At 52.8% G+C, this 18,234-nt stretch overlaps 2 protein-coding genes across 3 annotated transcripts in view; one reads left to right on the top strand and one right to left on the bottom strand.

Annotated features, from left to right (window-relative positions):
* RBM6 (RNA binding motif protein 6) overlaps positions 1-6,522 on the bottom strand; it is a 57,792-nt gene extending 51,270 nt beyond the window's left edge. For both annotated transcript variants that reach the window (XM_009907642.2, XM_054166963.1), the window contains exons 1-3: positions 6,426-6,522; positions 2,568-3,900; positions 1,728-1,817 (exon numbers count right to left, since the gene is read on the bottom strand). In XM_009907642.2, coding sequence (XP_009905944.2) covers positions 1,728-1,817; positions 2,568-3,900; positions 6,426-6,469 — 1,467 coding nt within the window. In that variant the 5' untranslated portion in view covers positions 6,470-6,522. The remainder of the gene's footprint in view (positions 1-1,727; positions 1,818-2,567; positions 3,901-6,425) is intronic.
* A 6,194-nt stretch (positions 6,523-12,716) lies between these two features.
* MON1A (MON1 homolog A, secretory trafficking associated) lies at positions 12,717-17,589 on the top strand. Its single transcript, XM_054166955.1, has 6 exons — positions 12,717-12,888; positions 13,875-14,016; positions 14,295-14,762; positions 14,976-15,741; positions 15,853-16,000; positions 16,428-17,589. The coding sequence occupies exons 2-6, from the start codon at positions 13,890-13,892 to the stop codon at positions 16,566-16,568; spliced, it is 1,650 nt and encodes a 549-aa protein (XP_054022930.1). The 5' UTR covers positions 12,717-12,888; positions 13,875-13,889; the 3' UTR covers positions 16,569-17,589.
* Positions 17,590-18,234: the final 645 nt, after the last annotated feature.

Here is an 18,234-nt window from a genome sequence, read left to right as displayed (position 1 = left end):
CAGACTGTTCTGAGTATTACCCTCTGATGAACAAAGTTTCTGCCATGAGGTCTCCAGTACCAAGCCTCGGAGCTCTGAGCATCACAGCTTAACCCTAGCAAAAAAACTGTTGCATGCCGGGGTTCTCATGTCTGGAACTGCCACCAGATAAATATCCCAATTCAAAGTGGAAGGTGTGGAAAAGGAGCTTCTTTCACCTTCTGGCCTGGGTTATATTTTTGGGTTTTCCACTAAAATTAGCAGCAGCAGCTGACGTCTTTTCTATCCTTCTAAGATCTCATTTAAGTAATTTCAAGTAATCATAAATGAGCAAGTTCACCCAGACACTACATGTCTCCAGAGCCCAAAATACAGCAACAAAGTAATCACGGTATTTGGTACGTATGAAGCAATGGTGGAAGTAAGGCACGTTCAAAAGAGACTGGATCAAGGCTTTTGGCCACCAACATCCCACAGGTGACTGCAAAAGAAAAAACTCTAACTTCCAGACTCCCTCAAAACCAGAAAACTCAGATAAATCATAGAATCAATAAGGCTGGAAAAGACCTCAGAGATCATCAAGCCCAACCTATCACCCAACACCTCATGAGTAACTAAACCATGGCTTCAGGTGCCACATCCAATATTGAACACCTCCAGGGATGGTGACTCCACCACCTCCCTGGGCAGCCCATTCCAACAGCAAATAACTCTCTCTGTGAAGAACTTTCTTCTCACCTCAAGCCTAAACCTCCCCTGGTACAGCTTGAGACTGTGTCCTCTTGTTCTGGTGCTGGTTGCCTGGGAGAAGAGACCAACCCCCTCCTGGCTACAACCTCTCTTCAGGTAGCTGTAGAGAGCAGTAAGATCTCCCCTGATCTCCTCTTCTCCAGGCTAAACAACCCCAGCTCCCTCAGCCTCTCCTCATAGGGCTTGTGCTCAAGGCCTCTCACCAGCCTTGTTGCCCTTCTCTGGACATGTTCAAGTGTCTCCATGTCCTTAAATTAAGGGGCCCAGAACTGGACACAGGACTCAAGGTGTGGCCCAACCGGTGCTGAGTACAGGGGCACAATGACTTCCCTGCTTCTGCTGGCCACACTACTTCCAATGCAGGCCAGGATGCCATTGGCTGCCTTGGCCAACTAGGCACACTGCTGGTTCATGTTCAGCTGGCTGTCAACCAGTACCCCCAGGTCCCTTTCTGCCTGGCCACTCTCCAGCCACTCTGACCCCAGCCTGTAGTGCTGCATGGGGTTTTTGTGACCAAAGTGCAGCACCCAGCACTTGGACTTGTTAAATGACATCATGTTGGACTCTGCCCATCTGTCCAGCCTGTCAAGGTCGCTCTGCAGAGCTCTTCTGCCCTCTAACAGATCAACATCTGCTCCCAACTTGCTGTCATCTGCAAACTTACTACTGGTGGACTCAATCCCCTCATCCAGATCATCAATAAAGATATTGAATAGGATGGGGCCCAGCACTGATCCCTGGGGCACACCACTAGTGACTGGCTGCCAGCTGGATGTGGCACCATTCACCACCACTCTCTCGGCTCGGCCCTCCAGCCAGTTCCTAACCCAGTGCAGAGTGCTGCTGTCCAAGCCATGGGCTGACAGCCCTGCAATGACTTCTATATCCAGCTTCTCCCAAGGGAAAATGAGACCACCTGAACTACATTAACCAAGCTTCCAAATGGTACTTTTAGAACCCCCTGACAGAAGTTTGTGGATGAAAACCCTCCCACTTACATCATCCTTTGTGGCAGTCTCGGGCACTCCTCCAAGCCGAATGAGCTTGCTTGGCTTCACATACTTGGGACAGGTCCGGTAGTCTTGGTCCTTGAGTTCACACAATCAAGATGGTTTTGACAAATGAGTGATGGTAGCTCACAAGATACACAAGCAGTAACAAAACCAAGAAAGGTGTCATTCACAAGCAGAGGCTCATAAGCAGCCTGCCTCAAATCTTTACCCACAGCACTGTGAAAAATTCAGAGAGCTGTGGAGGATTAGAACTCCAAATGTGTTGCTAGCCTCATATGCTCACCAAGCTGGACAATGAGATCCAGGTCCAGGAAAACAAACCAGGCATGTCACCTCTCTCTGCTTTCCAGCAGTGGGAGATGAAAATTCCAGAGGAGTTACTATCTTAGTAGTTACTATTACCTTCAGCTTTCGCAGCTGACACTGAAGGAAAGCAAAGCATGCAGGAGAACAGCTGTACCATCCTAACAGGTCCACCCAAGCCTGTAGCTTCTCTTGTGGTGCTCATAAGCAATATAACAAAAATAACAAAGTAAGTTCTTCTATGTACTTCCTTCCCCCAGCACACTCCCTCTGTCTGGTCCTTTTGACTTTAGGAGCTTTCTGAACCAAATCTTGCTAAACTGCATTTCTCTTGAGAGGGAAGTATTTCTGAGACAGAAAGGGTGCCCATTAAAACAACCTGGAGCACGAGGATGGTCTTAGAGAAGGATGGTGAATCGGGATAGAACTAATGTGTTATGAATAGGAGGCTTCTTCCCAGCTCCTTCCATTCTCTGGCCCACACATATTTAACAGAAACATCACTTGACAAAAACCACCTACCTGAAGGCTCTTATAGGGCCTAGAATCTTTGCTGGGTTTTCCTTCTGAAAAGGACTTGCCATGCTCATAGTCAAACATCTGGTGCCCTGGCAGCCGGTGATCCACGTCGCGATACTCAATGTTCCGGTAGTCAGTATCTTGCCTTCCAAGGAAATCCAGGTCACCGTCACCCTTTAACCCAAGATCAGAATCGGATCCTTGCTGCTCCCCCCCAGAAAGCTGTTGCTGCTTGTTAGCAAAGGTCTCAGGCTGCTCCTCTTGGTCCTGAAGAGTAGGAAGAGGTCCACGGCTATTTTGGAAATTGTGTGAAGAGTCGTCTTCAAGGCCCAGTCCAAGGGACTCCTCTTCTCTGGCTGATGTTTCTGAATGTTGAAAGTCTCCTTTTTGGCTACCAAAGGGAGTCCTATCTAGACCAAGTGCAGACTCCTCTCTCTTGCTGGTACTTAAACCAGAGCCCTCTCTTTCTGCTAAAGGTGCAGTAGATTGGTTACGCCTAAAATCTACAAGGCTTTGATCCACAGGAGGCATCTCCCTATCTGAAAAGTCCATAGGAGGAGGCACATCTCTGCTCCTAAAATCCTGATCAGACCGGGACCTGTGCCTACTTCTGAAGTCTGACGATGGTGCATTTCTGTTTCTGAAGTCCAAATCAGAGGTGCCCACACCCCTGAAGTCCAGATCAGGTACATCCCTGTTTCTGAAGTCTGAATAGGAATGCTCTCTGCCCCTGTAGTCTAACTCAGGCACATCTCTTGCCCTAAAGTCTGAATGAGATCCATCTCGACCTCTGAAGTCGAGATCAAAAGACCCCCTTCCCCTGAAGTCTGATGGCGGTTCATCTCTGCCCCTGTAATCCATATTATGTGCTTCCCTATCCCTGTAGTTCATACGGAACGTGTCCCTGTTCCTGTAATCCACTGAGGGCATGTCCCCGCCTCTGAAGTCCATAGGTGGCCCCTCTCTCTCCTGGAAGTCCCCAGAGTACATATCCCTGCTCCTATACTCAGAAGAGGGTGGCTCCCTGCCTCTGAAATCCATCTGAGACTCTCCTCTGCCCTGGAAGTCAGATGGGGGAAAATCTCTGCCCCTGAAATCATGGTGCCCCTCCCCACCTCTGAAGTCACTACGTGGTCCATCTCTAGCTCCAAAGCTGAAAGAAGGTTCCTCTCTGTTGGCAAACTGAGGATTGAGGAGGCCTGTGAGTGCCTGGATATCAAAAGGAAGTGATTCTCTGCCAGAGAAGTTGCCAGAGTGTCTTTCTTGACCAAGACTATCAAGGGAAGGAGGATATTCCCTGTTCCACCCGGGAGCAAACCTTTCTTCTTGGCTCCCACTGTAGAAATAAAGACAGTATTATTCATAACGTGCTTAAGAGTCTGAAATCTACACAGCAGCACACTCTTCTCTAAACTGTTCTAGAGCTGTGTAACAGTCTAAGATCCGCAGAAGATATTGATGTGTGGCAGTTTAAGATGAGGCAGCATACGACAGGTGTGAGAAAGTAAACTTGGGTGCTCCCATTTCAGCACAATTTCCAGAAGCACTCAACAGGGAATACCTGCAATATTAATGGGTTAAAGATGGCAGCAATCCACAGCATCCTGCACTGCACACAGCTCAGCAGCTGCTCCAGGTTCCAGCAGCTGGTGTGTTTGTTCATTAGCATCACCAGCACACGTCTGCGAGGAACCACTTGAGCTTAAGCTCTCCAGGCAGTATGACAAACTGCTAACTGAACACGTCATCCTGAGGCACATAATAGTACAGGTTACCAAACATGCTCTATTAACATACTTCAGAGACTTGGGTTTTGCTTCCTTGTGCTGGAGTCTAAACTGGTAAAATGCTGAAAGCTGTCAGTTCAGGCTTTGAGGATGCCCCACAGGAACATGCCCCACAGGAATATGCCAACAATCACGGCTCAGGATGATCCTGTGCTCGTGCCTCCAGACTGGCTGTCTTACACCAAGTTTACAGCACCACAGCCAGGAGCTCTCCTGACACCTGCATACAACCATGCAGGAAGAGGTTTCCTGTTAAGACAGTCTTCCAAAACTTAGTGAGTTGTTTTGGTTGTTGGGTTTTTTCTGGTTTTATTTTGAGGTAGAGCTACCTGATGGTGAGGCTCAAATACATTAAAAAAGGAAACAAAACAGAGTAACACCACATTTTAAAATAACACTGAATGCTGCCCAAATCAGTGGGCAACTCCTTAGCAACTACAGCAAGTCACATTCTTCTCAAGAGTTTCTCGACAGAATCACTCACCAGCAGAACACAAGGGGACGTCTGCAGAGTTAATCAAACCCAACACACATTTCCTCAGCTACATGCCCCTGCTTCACCACCCTACAGAGCAGTTAATTTAAACTTTGTTCAAAGCTAGAATTCCCCACCCACTAAACCAGGATGCCAATAAAACCCACTTGAAAAATCAGCACAACAGCACTACTGATCCCATCACAAAACACAATCACGCTCCTAGCAATACTGTTAAGACACATTCTAGCTTTTGCAGCCCAAATGTCATCAGCTTTCTCAACACATCACCGCTGGACACTTCTGTCAAGTATTCTTATTGCAGAAACCTGAGGTATGACATGAGGAAGTGCCTTTATCATGCTGATATTCAAGTAACTGAGGTAGACACGTGAGTAAAGGATGAAGGAATTATGCACAGCAGTACTTGGTGCCTCCATTTTGTTTGTTGTTTTGTTGTGGTTTTCTTTACAGCCAGGGCCCTCTTGGAAACAGAGCCTAGTACCAACCAGAGGAACATAAACCATAAAAATCTGATGCTGAGCAGGTCCAGTTGTACAGGAATCTTGAAAACAGTTCCAATGACATTTAAAAATGTCTTATGAAGGAGCATGGTCAAGAAAATAGAACAGAATGGTTTGGGTTGGAGGGGACATCTAAAGGTCATCTAGATCAATTACCCTGCAGTGAGCAGTGACATCTTCAACTGGTGCTGGTTGCTCAGAGCCCTGTCCAACTTGGCCTTGAATGTTTCCAAGGATGGTGCATCTGCCACTTCCCTGGACAATCTGTGCCTGTGTTTCACCATCCTCATTGCAAAAAATTTCTTCCTTCTTTGTAGCTTAGATCTCCCTCTTGTCCTGCCGCTACAGGCCCTGCTAAAAAGATTGTCCCCATCCTTCTTATTGGCTCCTTTAAGTACTGAAAGGCCACAAGAAGGCCTCTCCAGAGCCTTCTCTTCTCCAGGGTGAACAGCCCCAAGTCTCTTAGCCTGGCCTCATAGCAGAGAGGTTCAAACACTCGCATCTTTGTTGTGGCCTCCTCTGGCCACTCCACCAGATCCATGACTTCCTTGTCCTGGGGACTCCATGGGGATATACAGTCTGCTTTAACCTCATGGAGAGAGCTAAACTCTCAAAGTTTTCACAAAATCCTGTGTGCACTGAAATGAAATGCCCACTTCTGAGCTTAAAGCAAGCACCATGGCTGAAAAGAATCAACATCACACTATCAGGTGCTTCCCTTCTTAACATGACCACAATCCATATGGTCTATCACCACCTTAGCTTATAAGAGCTGAACTAATTATCACCAGAAAAGGTGGTGTGGAGAAGGAACAGTTGTTGCTAAAGAAGAAAACAAACAAACAAACAAACAAGAAAAAGGCAGTTAAAAAATGTCATAAAAATGTAAAAGTTCCACTGTTCCTTAACTTGCCTGTTCTTTGGGAATCACATCCAGCTCCAAAAGGAGCTTGGAGCTTTTAAGCAAACTAGTCTCCTTATGGGAGGATGTGTAGAAATACTGACAAACAGAATGCTCTGTGGCTTGCTGTATTTAAGAAGATGGCTGAAACAAGCAGTCTGTTCAAATGCTTACCGAAAAGACCCCATCCTGTTGCCTTGTCGATGGTCTCCCCACATTCCGACTGTGCTTCCTGGATTGCCAGAAAAGGACAAGTCACTCTGAGGGCACCGAGACAGCACAGCCTGTTGAATAAATAACAGGACAGTAAGTCACAAGGCAAAGAATGGCATGGCATGGCATGGCATGGCATGGCATGAACCAGGCTGGAAAAGACCTCTGAGATCGAGTCCAACCTATCATCCAACACCATCTAATCAACTAAACCATGGCACCAAGCACCCCATCTCTTCCCAAACACCTCCAGTGATGGTGACTCCGCTACCTCCCTGGGCAACCCATTCCAATGGCACATCACTCTTTCTGTGAAGAACTTCTTCCTAACATCCAGCCTAAACCTCCCCTGGCACAGCCTCTCTAGCAAAATGCCCACCACTGATTAGGAGAAGAGATGTGTGGAACCTCCAAGCAGGCTCCACAAAGATGCAAGACCACAAGGAGCCACGAATGGATTTCCTTATGGTATCTCTCCACGTTTCACAGGCGCCAATTGACTCCTGATATCAAACTGTCAATATGGGTGGGCAAACAATATGATATCTGCTTTGATTAACACAGAGCTCTCCAACATACTGTGCTGTCTGACACTATTTGAAGTGCAGCTAGGAACGTGATAACGCCACCATCTAGAAACATCACGGACTTTCGCTGAACAACAGTTTGCAATTAATCTTTAATCCAAAGTATTTCTGCCAAAAGCTCTCTGCTGTTCAAGGAAACAATCACCACTATTGGTCTGCTATGCTTACTCTGCCATCAAAAGTATGCAGATAACAAAGCAGGCTTTGCCAATAAATCGTTCCAGGCGCTGTTCTCCAACGCTGCCCTCAATCAAGCGGAGGGCTGCAAACAACACTTGCCTCAACAGAGATCTAAAATTTCATCCTCTTCCTCCCACCAGCAGGGAAGGTGAGGATTTCCTGGTGACTGGCAAAGCCAAGATTCAAAAGGAGAAATACTTCCATCTTTCCCTCCACCCTGAAAAAAATATGGTTGCAGCAGAGCATAGAGAAAAATGGGGCAGGCAGCAACCTGATGCTCTCAAACCTGCTCTGGGTAATACAGACACGGTGGTTCAGCTTGGCTGTTGTGCCGCCAGACCAGCATTAGGGGACCTGGGGCTTGCATGCTGCTACAAAGCAACTTTTTAGGCCACTCACTACAGGATGAACATTGCAGTGCTGAAGCACATCCAAAGAGTTGAAGGACCTAGAGGACAAGTCTTCTGAGGAATGGCTGAGGGAACTGGGGTTGTTTAGCCTGGGGAAGAGGTGGCTCAGGGGAGACCTTCTCGCTCTCTTACAACTCCCAAAAGGAGGCTGGAGCCAGGTGGGGGTCAGTCTTTTCTCCCAAGTAACAAGTGATATGACAGGTTGCACCAGGGAAGGTTTAGGCTGGGTACTATGAAAAATTTCTTCCCCAAAAGTGTTGTCAAGCCCTGGAACAAGCTGCCCAGGGAAGTGGTGGAGTCACCAACCAGGGAGGTACTTAAAAGACACATAGAAGTTTTGCTTAGGAAAATGGTTTAGTGATAACCTGGCAGTGCTGGGTTAATGGTTGGACTTAGAATCACACAATTGTTAGTGTTGGAAGGGACCTCAAGGATCATCCAGTTCCAACCCCTCCCTGCCATGGGCAGGGACACCTCACACTAGATCAGGTTGCTCAGAGCCCCATCCAGCCTGGCCTTAAAAACCTCCAGGGATGGGGCTTCTACAACCTCCCTGGGCAACCTGTTCCAGTGTCTCACCACCCTCATGGTGAAGAGCTTCTTCCTAACATCCCATTTAAATCTACCCATTTCTATTTTTTATCCATTCCCCCAGTCCTATCACTACCTGACACCCTAAAAAGTCCCTCCCCAGCTTTCTTGTAGGCCCCCTTCAGATACTGGAAGGCCACTTGCTCTTAGAGGTCTTTTCCAACCTAAACATTCTGCGATTGTCCAATTCTACAAGCAGGATTCGCCAAACTGCTGTGTTCAGGTGAAACAGAACACAGCACAGACAGCACAGTCCCTGCCAGGCCTGGCTAGAGCCGCTCCTGTTGAAGAAAAGCACACAAGATCCTGTTTCTTCTCAATTCCAAAGGTCAGTGCTGCCATATGGGTGGCAGGTCAACAGAGCAGGTTCTGACAGATGTTAGAACAGTGAGTGATTCAGGTGCCACTGCCAGCAGCTGCCTGTGCCAAGGAGCTAAAGGGAGCTGTCCTGCCAAAGAGAGTACCCACTCCTGGCGGGGCCCAGCACCAGTCCACCACGGGAGTCAGGATGGCAGGGCCTGACACACCTCAGGATGCAAAGCTGTGACAGCTGATGAAGGCAATGGGTACAAGCACTACTGATGCCATCTCTAAAGAAATACCTTCACTCAACTGGCCACTCAAGCCCAAGAGCACTGGTCTGCCCACGTTTTGCATGGCTCTTGAAGAAACAAGCACCTCCCTGGTCCCCAGGATTTCCTCCACAAGCTCTATCATTTTTCCTTCCTGAGAGGTGATTAAGAAAACTGAGGCTGCACCCTCCACGGAGAGAACAGGTGAATGGAGATGGTTACAGCAGTCATCATTACAGGTGCCTGTCATCAGCCTGTCCTTTTATCTACCATCTTTCACAGCCTGCAGACATCTGCAGACCTGGCGTTTCTTGTTCCTCCCTTCTGGATTTCCTCCTCTACTCCAGTCCTCATTAAGTCAACAAGCTTACTGATGCTTCAACAAAAAAATCCCTTGCCAACTGGGAGCTCTTCAGACATAATATTTGAGTTGTCTGACAGAGGAAAAAAAACACCACTGGGCTGATACCAGGCCTGGCATAGATCAGCTGAGCCATGCAGCAACATCCGTGAGTATGAGGTAATAGTTCAATAACAGAGGCAGCAGCACTGCCTCCAACAGTTGCCTGGTCAGCCTGATTTGCAGCCTCTGCCACGCCTCTAGCCACAGGCAGTATGTTAGTTGTGCCAGCTACTGCTTTTCTGGGGCTGCACCACAGATGACCCTCTGAAAAGAGTTATATTTAACCCAGATCATTTCAGTGATCGCTTACTACTCAGCCCCACAAAACAAGGCAACAGCAAGCAGCACGACAGGGACAGAAACTTCTTAAACTGGCCTCCATCAACACCAAGATCTCCTGAAGGTGCACACTGCTCCAAAAGACACTGTGATGGGACACCAACAGAATTCACTCTTCACAGAACAGCCAGCTCAGCTCCTACCCTACTAATTACAGGCAGATGCTAGGAGACTGGTCAGTGTGGGCAAGACTGTTTGCCAAAGACACCCAACAGAGCCTGAGGCTGGGACCAGCAGCATGGCAAAAATTCATCCTCAAGTGCTAGGGATCAATTAATTTTGCCACAGTTCAGTCACAATCACCCGTGGGACAGAGTATGTTTCAGAGTGACACAGTAACACAGCCACACAAAACACAATGTGGTCCAGTTAATCACAGTGCCTGGACTTAGAGCTCTTTTGAGACAATAATTAGCTGTTATAGTGAATATTCAGGAAGGAAGATATACATCCTAAAAGTATGTGGTTTGTTTCCCTCCTCCTTCCCCAGTTGGCTCTGTCTCCCGGTGGCAAATCCTCAGCTCCAGGGAAGATACAGAAGGTGAGTGTCAAAAGAGAGGAAGCTCTTTTGCGGTCTTAGTCCCTTCAATGACCAGTAGTCCCACAGCTCTCTGGATGCTCCCTGGCCATAACACCCAAGGACTTGCTCAGGACATTACCCCTGCCCTCCCCAGTGCACCCACACACAGCCCCCAGGGACATTCCCAGTTCTGTTTCCCAAGCTGCACAAGCCAAGCCCGATGGGAGACTCTTTTATGTCAATTTACATCATACTATAACAAAATAATAGCATTATACATCAGGATCATGCAGCTGAGCCAGACCAAGAAGCCAGCCTGAAGGAATAATTAAAGAGTTCTGGCAAGGGGCAGAGCGAGGGATGCCAGCACAGTCCTCCAGCATCTCCTCAGCAACTTACACCCAACTTTGGGTGGGGGTTTCCCAAGTCTGGGGGGACAGAGATGATACTGGTGATGGATTAGGCAAGGTGAAGTTTCAAAGAGATGCTATTTTCAGAAAAATACTCTGACACTCTCAACTTCTCTCCAAACAGATTTTGCCAAGGCTGCCAGGCTTGGTATTTATAGAGCAGGAGGAACCCAAACACGCACTGCACACGAGGCTACGCTCAAAGAACAGAAGTAGTTTGCCATGGAACAACTTTCTGTGCCCACTGAAGTTTTTTTAAGGCTGAAGAAATGAAAAAGGCTCTGTGAAATAGGAGTACTACAGAGGCAAAACAGAAAGCATTTCCCTGAGCTACAGAAACTGGAAGTAGCCATGGCAGCCTGTTATTTCCAATGTTAATGTTACAGATGTCTAATCCAGAAGTAAAGAAGAATCAAAATTATGTTGCTGAAGTGTGAAAGCGAAGACAGCAGCAGCTTGGCTCTTCCAGGTGTCAAGCTGGAGGTTTTCACTTCAAAAGGGATGTGTGTTTGCTTTTCAGCTCTATGACACTTTTGAAAACATGCATTAGAAACAACTAGGTGAATGTCTAAAACCTCCCCAATACTGTGCTGCCTCTGATTTCCCAAAGGACTTCACAAGCACATTCCCAGTGAGGTAGTGTTGTGAGGCTTTCAGACCACTAACAATCTGCAGGAACAGCCAAGTGGATTCCACTTGCAGCAGCATTCCCAAAATGAATACCACACATCAGCAACACTGTCAAACTCTTGTGATGCCAAACAAACTGTGAGTACTCACCATCATTACTCCCAGTAGCTTATGGCCACTGTGTTACCTGGCCTTCACCAGCCTCCAACACATCCAGGGCCTCCAGGGTCTCAGACCCCTCCTCCACCTAGGCCTTTATTTACAGTCCCAAACTCTCATTTAGGCCATCACTGGGGACTACTATCAGCTAACACACTCCCAGTGACAGCCCCCATCACCATCCTCTGCTTCCCAGGGTGAACCCAGCCCACTTTTAGTCCATCCCTTTTAAAACACAAGCATTCTGAGACACTCTTCATGGAAACACATATTATAACACATTGTGAACAAAGACATAATTTTTGTCAGGGTCTCGGAGTAACAGAGATACCCAGCAACACCACAACCACCCACAACGACACAGACGGCAGGCCCTAAGACTCAGCAGAGCCGTGCAGAACACTTCGTGCTACTCTCATACCGGGAAGGAGCTGCCCAAACCCACGGTTTCCGTCCCACTGGGACGCGGGGCTCGCAGGAGGAGCCTTGAGCACACGGCCAACCACAGGGCCAGCCCGGGGTACAGAGATGGGAGCTGCTTCCTCATGGCCCCCACCCTCAGACAACGCCCGCGTCACGGATGACCCAAAAAGAGACACTTCCCCCCCAGCCTGATGGGGTCTCCAGGAGGAAGCCCCTGCTTTCCTACGGCAGGTGGCCCCTAGGATAGAACCCTCCACGTACTCCGAACAGCTCCAAGGGAAGACTCCATACCGGAAGCCCCTCAGGAGACCTCTACCCCGCTCTCCACTCTCCACACTAGGAGAGGGCCCCCTTTAGCCCAAGGGACACTCGAGAAACACCGCCTCGCCGCTTCCCTGACACGGGCACCCGTACGGAACACTCTGCCCCTTCAGTGGCTGACACTGGAGCTCCGCTCCTGTACCCCAGCGGCCCTCGGGGAGCCGCCCCAGCCCCGCCGTCCCGGCGGCCGCACGTCAGACCCCGCACAGGCGCACCCCTCCCCGGGCAAAACCCGCGAGTCCTGCCTGGTTCCCGTCACACCCGGCGGCCCCCGCCACACCGTGCAGACCCCCTCAAGAGGAGCCGCGGCCGGGCCGGCGCGGTAGGGCCGCCTCTCACCTTCTATGCCGCTCCCGCCGAGCCAGGCCCAGCGCCACCACGGCGAGGAACCGGAAGTTCCGCTCGCCTGCGCCCGACGCGCACGGCACTCAGGGAAGCGGAGTCCCACCCCGCCAGCCTCCGCACTACCGCTCCCGACATGCCCCGCGCCGGCACGCGGCCGAGGGACCCCGCTTCCCGTCGTGCATGCCGGGAATTGTAGTCGGGAACGGGCCATGTGCCGGCGGCGGGCAGCGGGAGTTGCCTACAACTCCCATGACTTCCCCGGGCCCGGCGCTCGACCTTGGGGTGGTGAGGCGGCCGGGTCCGACCGGGTCGTGGGGGTGGGTCTCGCCGGGGCGGGGTGCCGCGATGCCGGGGCCGCCGCGGCGGCGGCGGCGGTTAGGGCCCAGGGCAGGGCAGGAGGTGGGTGGTTGTCTCCGGTGTCTTTTCCCCCGCCCTGCCTAGGCCGTGCCGGGGGCTGCGGGGCAGCCTCCGCCGTTGCTGCGCCTGCCGCGCTGCTCGCCCGGGCCTTCGGCGCCGACGGGAGGAATCTCGAAGGTCGGTCCTTGCGCGTTGTCCTTCGGGACGTCCCGGGCCTGGTGATTTCCCGGGGCACGTCGGTGCTCCGGGAGTGGTGACGCCTCGTGCAGGGTGACCAGAAAAGGCCCCGCCCTGCGTAGTGGATAGCCCGGGGAGCCCCTTCCCCGCGAGGGGCTCCGGGGAAGGGCAGCAGGCTGACACCGGTGCAGCAAGGAAGAGAAGGGACAGGCAAGGACGGAGGTCTAATACGCAGCCCAGCACCGTAAAGGGCTTTTGGGGTCGAGGTCCAGTCCCCCCCGGTGCAGTGTTACCTGCTGGGGGTGGGGCTGGGTGCCCGGGATACAGGAGGTGTCATGAAGCACGGAGTAAAGCTGGGGCGCTGTGAACCTCCCCAGCAGTAGGGTTGGGATGCCCAGGGGCCCAGGCCAGCCTGCCTGCACCCTGTTGCTTTTGTTTGCGTCTGTGTTTGTGTGTGTGTGTATTTGCTTCTGGGCCAGGCTGTTCCCAGGAGGGTTGACCCTCCGGGCAGGGGCTGGAGAAGGCACCCTGCTCACAGAGGGTTATGCCACCTCTGCGGCCATGACCTCAAGAGGAGTATCACCACCCTGTTCTCATCTCAGCCACCTAATCCAGGCCAAGAGCTGTAAAACCCACCCTTTGCAAACATGAGGCCACTGGGATCATCAGTGTTTGGGACCAACCCCATCCAGGCCCATTTCCCTTCCTCATTGCTACCAGGACAAGGCAGAAAAAGCCTGAGCAGCTTTCTCAGCACTCAGAGGGAAATCAAGGCCAAGCCTGGATGAAAGGTGCTGGGGCCACAGGAGGGAGGAAATCCTGCTGGATTATCATAGCTTTCCTGACATCTCACCAGGGCTAGATGCTGCTTGCTGAGCCAGCAGGATTGGGCTGAGGATACTGTCATGGCCTTGCTTGAGAGCAGTGTTTCAAGACCCATTTTGCAGATGAGGGAACATAAAAGTGACAGTGTGGGTCACATGCAGGTCCTGCCCCGAGGAATGGCTGCAGATGTCCACAAGAAGAAAGGCTGGGAAGTGCCCAACGGGTCCCTGGCACCAGGAGATGGGCAGCACGCAGAGCGGTCCGAGAGCCCTACACCAGGGCTGGCGCAGGGGACGGAGCCAGGTATGGGGCAGAGCTGGGAAAAAACACTCAGGTATGGGTAAGCAAGGGGAAAAAACACCTTGTTATGCAGGCTGAGCTCCCCACAGCCCCATGAGCATGGGGAAACAGGCCCACTGGTTGAGTCTCCACCAGCAGGACCTGCTCCCCTGGGTGCCATGGGATGGGGAGAGGAGGGCAGGTCCTTCCCTGCAAACCCCTGACCCTTATGCACTCTCCATTCACCTGCTGCCTCAGCATGGGGCACCGGTGGACAGACGCTGCATGGGTGTTGTTCCCAGGGGCGGGCCAGGAGGGAGCCATGTTCGTGCACACCCGCTCCTACGAGGACCTGACCAGTCCTGAGGACGGGGCGGCTGTGGTGCGGAGCCCGGAGGAGAGGCAGGGTGAGCCGGCGGAGCTGACCAGCATGGAGCAGATCAGCAAGGACTTCAGCGAGCTGAGCACGCAGCTCACGGGCATGGCCCTCGACTTGGAGGAAGAGATGAGGCAGGGAAAAGAGGGGAAGCTGGAAGCCTCTCCGCAGACCACCCGCCGCGACTCAGTGCTGTCGGGCAAGGAGGAGGAGGATGTGACGATGGACGCCTGGCGCATGCACCGGAAGCACGTCTTTGTGCTCAGCGAGGCTGGCAAGCCCGTGTACTCCCGCTATGGCTCCGAGGAGGCCCTCTCCAGCACCATGGGTGTCATGATGGCCCTAGTGTCTTTCCTGGAGGCTGAGAAAAATGCCATCCGGTCTATCCATGCAGGTACTGCCTGGGGGGAAGTGTGACAGGGATATGTCACACTCTGCCTGCCTGTGCATTTGCCACTGTGGGCCACATTGGGTGTCTGTAGGGGAAGGATGAAGGGAAGGGTGGGGGGAGGTGGTGTAGACGCTGTAGCCTGTCTCCTCCTTGCAGCCCTGAGGAGCCAGGCTTACAGATCTGTCCCCGGACCCCTGGGGACTCCCTCTCAAGCAGATGGCTACAAAGTTGTCTTTGTGCGGAGGAGCCCGCTGGTACTGGTGGCAGTGGCACGGACCCAGCAGTCAGAGCAGGAGATTGCCCATGAGCTGCTCTACATCTACTACCAGATCCTGAGCCTGCTCACCTGGACCCAGCTCAATCACATCTTCCAGCAGAAGCAGAACTATGACTTGCGCAGGCTCCTGGCTGGCTCTGAGCGCATCACTGACAACCTGCTGGACCTCATGGCCCATGACCCCAGCTTCCTTATGGGTGCCGTGCGCTGCCTGCCTCTGGCCGCCAGCGTCCGGGATGCCGTCAGCACCAGCCTGCAGCAGGCCAAGGCCAAAAGCCTGGTCTTCTCCATTCTCCTGTCAGGGAACCAACTGGTGTCTCTTGTGAGGAAGAAAGATCAGTTCCTCCACCCCATTGACCTCCATCTGCTCTTCAACCTCATCAGCTCTTCTTCCTCCTTCCGGGAGGGTGAAGCCTGGACTCCCATTTGCCTCCCCAAATTCAATTCCAGCGGCTTCTTCCATGCCCACATCTCCTACCTGGAGCAAGAGATGGACCTGTGCCTCCTGTTGGTCTCCACCGACCGCGAGGACTTCTTCACTGTCTCTGACTGCAAGCGGCGCTTCCAGGAGCGCCTGCGGCGGCGAGGGGTGCACCATGCTCTGCAGGAGGCCCTGCGCACCCCCTTCTACAGCGTTGCCCAGGTGGGCATCCCTGACCTCCGGCACTTCATCTACAAGTCTAAGAGCTCTGGACTCTTCACCAGGTGAGGCCCCCAGGGAACCGTCAGGCCAAGGCCCTAGTGTGGGGCATGGGTCAAGCCTTCTCCGTGAATGCCCTTTCCTAGAGAGGTTCACAGGATGCTGTGTTTCTGCAGCCCCGAGATTGAGGCACCCTACGTGCGGGAGGAGGAGAAGGAGAGGCTCTTGGGGCTCTACCAGTACCTCCACAGCCGGGCTCACAACTCTTCGCGACCCCTGAAGAACATCTACTTCACGGGCCCCCATGAGAACCTCCTGGCTTGGGTAAGGGCTGTCTGCAGGGTTCAAGTGTGCTCATATTCTCTGGTCCTGCAGGGTGGTGGCACAACACAGCACCAGCTCTGGTCCTCAGAATGGCTCCCAGTCTGTGAACTGTCCTTTTACAGTTAACCTGTCTCTGTTCACCCCTGTGCCAGGGAGAGGCAGCAGGGACTGGTGAGCTCCAGCACCAAGAGCTGTGTCATGCGCTGTGGTGAACTCCCCAGTGCCAGTCTGGGAGCAAACCCTGGAGTTTGATCCTTCCAATTCTGAGCAGAACAGGTGGCATGGATTTAGGGCACCCCATTGCCACCTCATGCCCCTACACTGGAGCCCCTGTGCCTATTCCCAGTAGTCCATGGTGGGAAGATGCAGTGTCAGCCCCAGGAAGGATGCAGATGTGTTCCTAGAGTGTCCCTTTTCCTCTGCCCAGGTAACCAGCGCCTTTGAGCTCTACATATGCTACAGTCCCCTGGGGACCAAGGCTGGTGCCATCAGTGCTGTCAACAAGCTCATGAAGTGGATCCGTAAGGAGGAAGACCGACTCTTCATCCTCACGCCCCAGACATACTGACATGCATCAGCCAGGGCGTGGTGCCAGCTGAGAGTCCCCGCTGTGCTGGGGAGCCTGTCCCCAGAGGAAACCTGGGTCATGTATCCCGGGAGAGGGTATGGTGGGACCTCAAAGCACGGGAAAACCCATCTGTGGGACTGTCCAACCTGAGTGATAGAGATGGGGTGCACAGCTGCCAGAGGAAGGTGTGAACAGGAGTTTCATCTGCAGGCAATACCCCCAGCTGGGGAGCTGCCCTTCCTCTGTGGTCCCCAGCTCCATCCCTTTTATGGGCATGTTGGAGAGGGGCTACCAGTAACCCAGATCACTGGTAGGAAATTGAGGCCCTGGGCTCTTCTGCCTGTGCCCAGCACTCTTCTTTCACTGCCATCCTGTGGCTATGCCAAGGGTGGGGGTCCCCAGGGGATATATGGCAGCACTCAGGCTACCACCGTGGACAGAAGGATGTCTGTGCGGACATGTAGGCAAGGTGGCAGGTCAACCTGCCCCCAGCTGGGACAGCAGGATCCTGCCCACCTTCCCATAGGGAACAGAATTACCCCAGAGATGCTTGGGCTACTGGGGTGCCCACTGGGGTGCTTGTGGGATTATGGAGCTGGCTCCTGGGTTGTGGGCCCTAAAGGGTTTAGCCCCTAGGAGACCCTGCTGGCATGGGGCCCTGGTATGCCCCCAGCCTAAGGAGGATCTTCCCCTTGGCACAGGGTCACCTGCCCCCCACCCCCCCATAAGCCCCTCAGGCAGCTATGCTGAGCTTGCTATGTGAGGACCATCTCCTCCCTAGCTGTCCCCAGGCACTGGTGGGGGCTGAGCACCTATGAATGCCAGGCAGGACCTGACCCTGCATTTTGGGCCTGTCTGCTGAGCCCCGAGAGGGGGTGTTCAAGGAGGGGCAGAGCCACTTAGGTGGCGCCCAGATGCTGAGGGAGCTGGGAGGGACCTGGCAGGGCTAGCACAGGGACTTGGCTCCTGAATCTGTGCTCCTGCCAGAGTGTAACTGCTTGGTTTTGCTCATAAACATTATCTGGAATCTGTGTCAAGTCTTGTCACGTTCGTGGGTGTCCACTTAGCAGGGGCCAAGCTGGGGTGGACATTTGGTCTGAGTCCAACCCCAGGAATCCACTGGTGGACAGGAAAACTGCCAGGGAGCAGTGCCAGGCAGCTGGGGTTGTGCTGCCGGAGGGTAAGAATGGTGAAACCCCTGGGCCGAGCTGGTCAGCACCAGCTAATGTCGAAACCGAGCGGGAGGCGCTAGAGGAAGGAGCGGTTGGGTAAGGCACAGGGCTGCCACGCCTTGCACAACGCTGGGCGGGAGCCTGGCAGGGCTGAGGTCGGCCAGGTGCTGAGGCAGGGAAGCCTGTTTGCTATCTGTCCAGCCCTTCCTGCGACCAAAGTTCCCCGGAGAGCGCCCTGTCTGGACGGAGGAAAGTCCGTGGGTGCAGCTGGGACTCAGCCCTGCCGTCTGAAGGCAGCAGGCTCTTAGGCATCTTGCTTTATCTCTGGGAACGGCTTGAGTCCCGGCAGCGCTGGCACCTCCCACCTCTGCAGGCAGCCCTTGATGGCGGGGGGTGAGGGTCATGGGACAAAGAATGGTCACAATAGCACTGACCCCACAGCTCCCCTCTTAAAGCTGTGGCTGTCCTGGCCCTGGTTTTGCCCCTCCGCTGGA

The sequence above is a fragment of the Dryobates pubescens genome, chromosome 1, assembly GCF_014839835.1.
Source record: "Dryobates pubescens isolate bDryPub1 chromosome 1, bDryPub1.pri, whole genome shotgun sequence".
NCBI classification, from domain to species: Eukaryota; Metazoa; Chordata; class Aves; order Piciformes; family Picidae; genus Dryobates; species Dryobates pubescens.
Note: the sequence above shows the minus strand (reverse complement) of the source record. Positions and strands in the feature narration are given on the sequence as shown.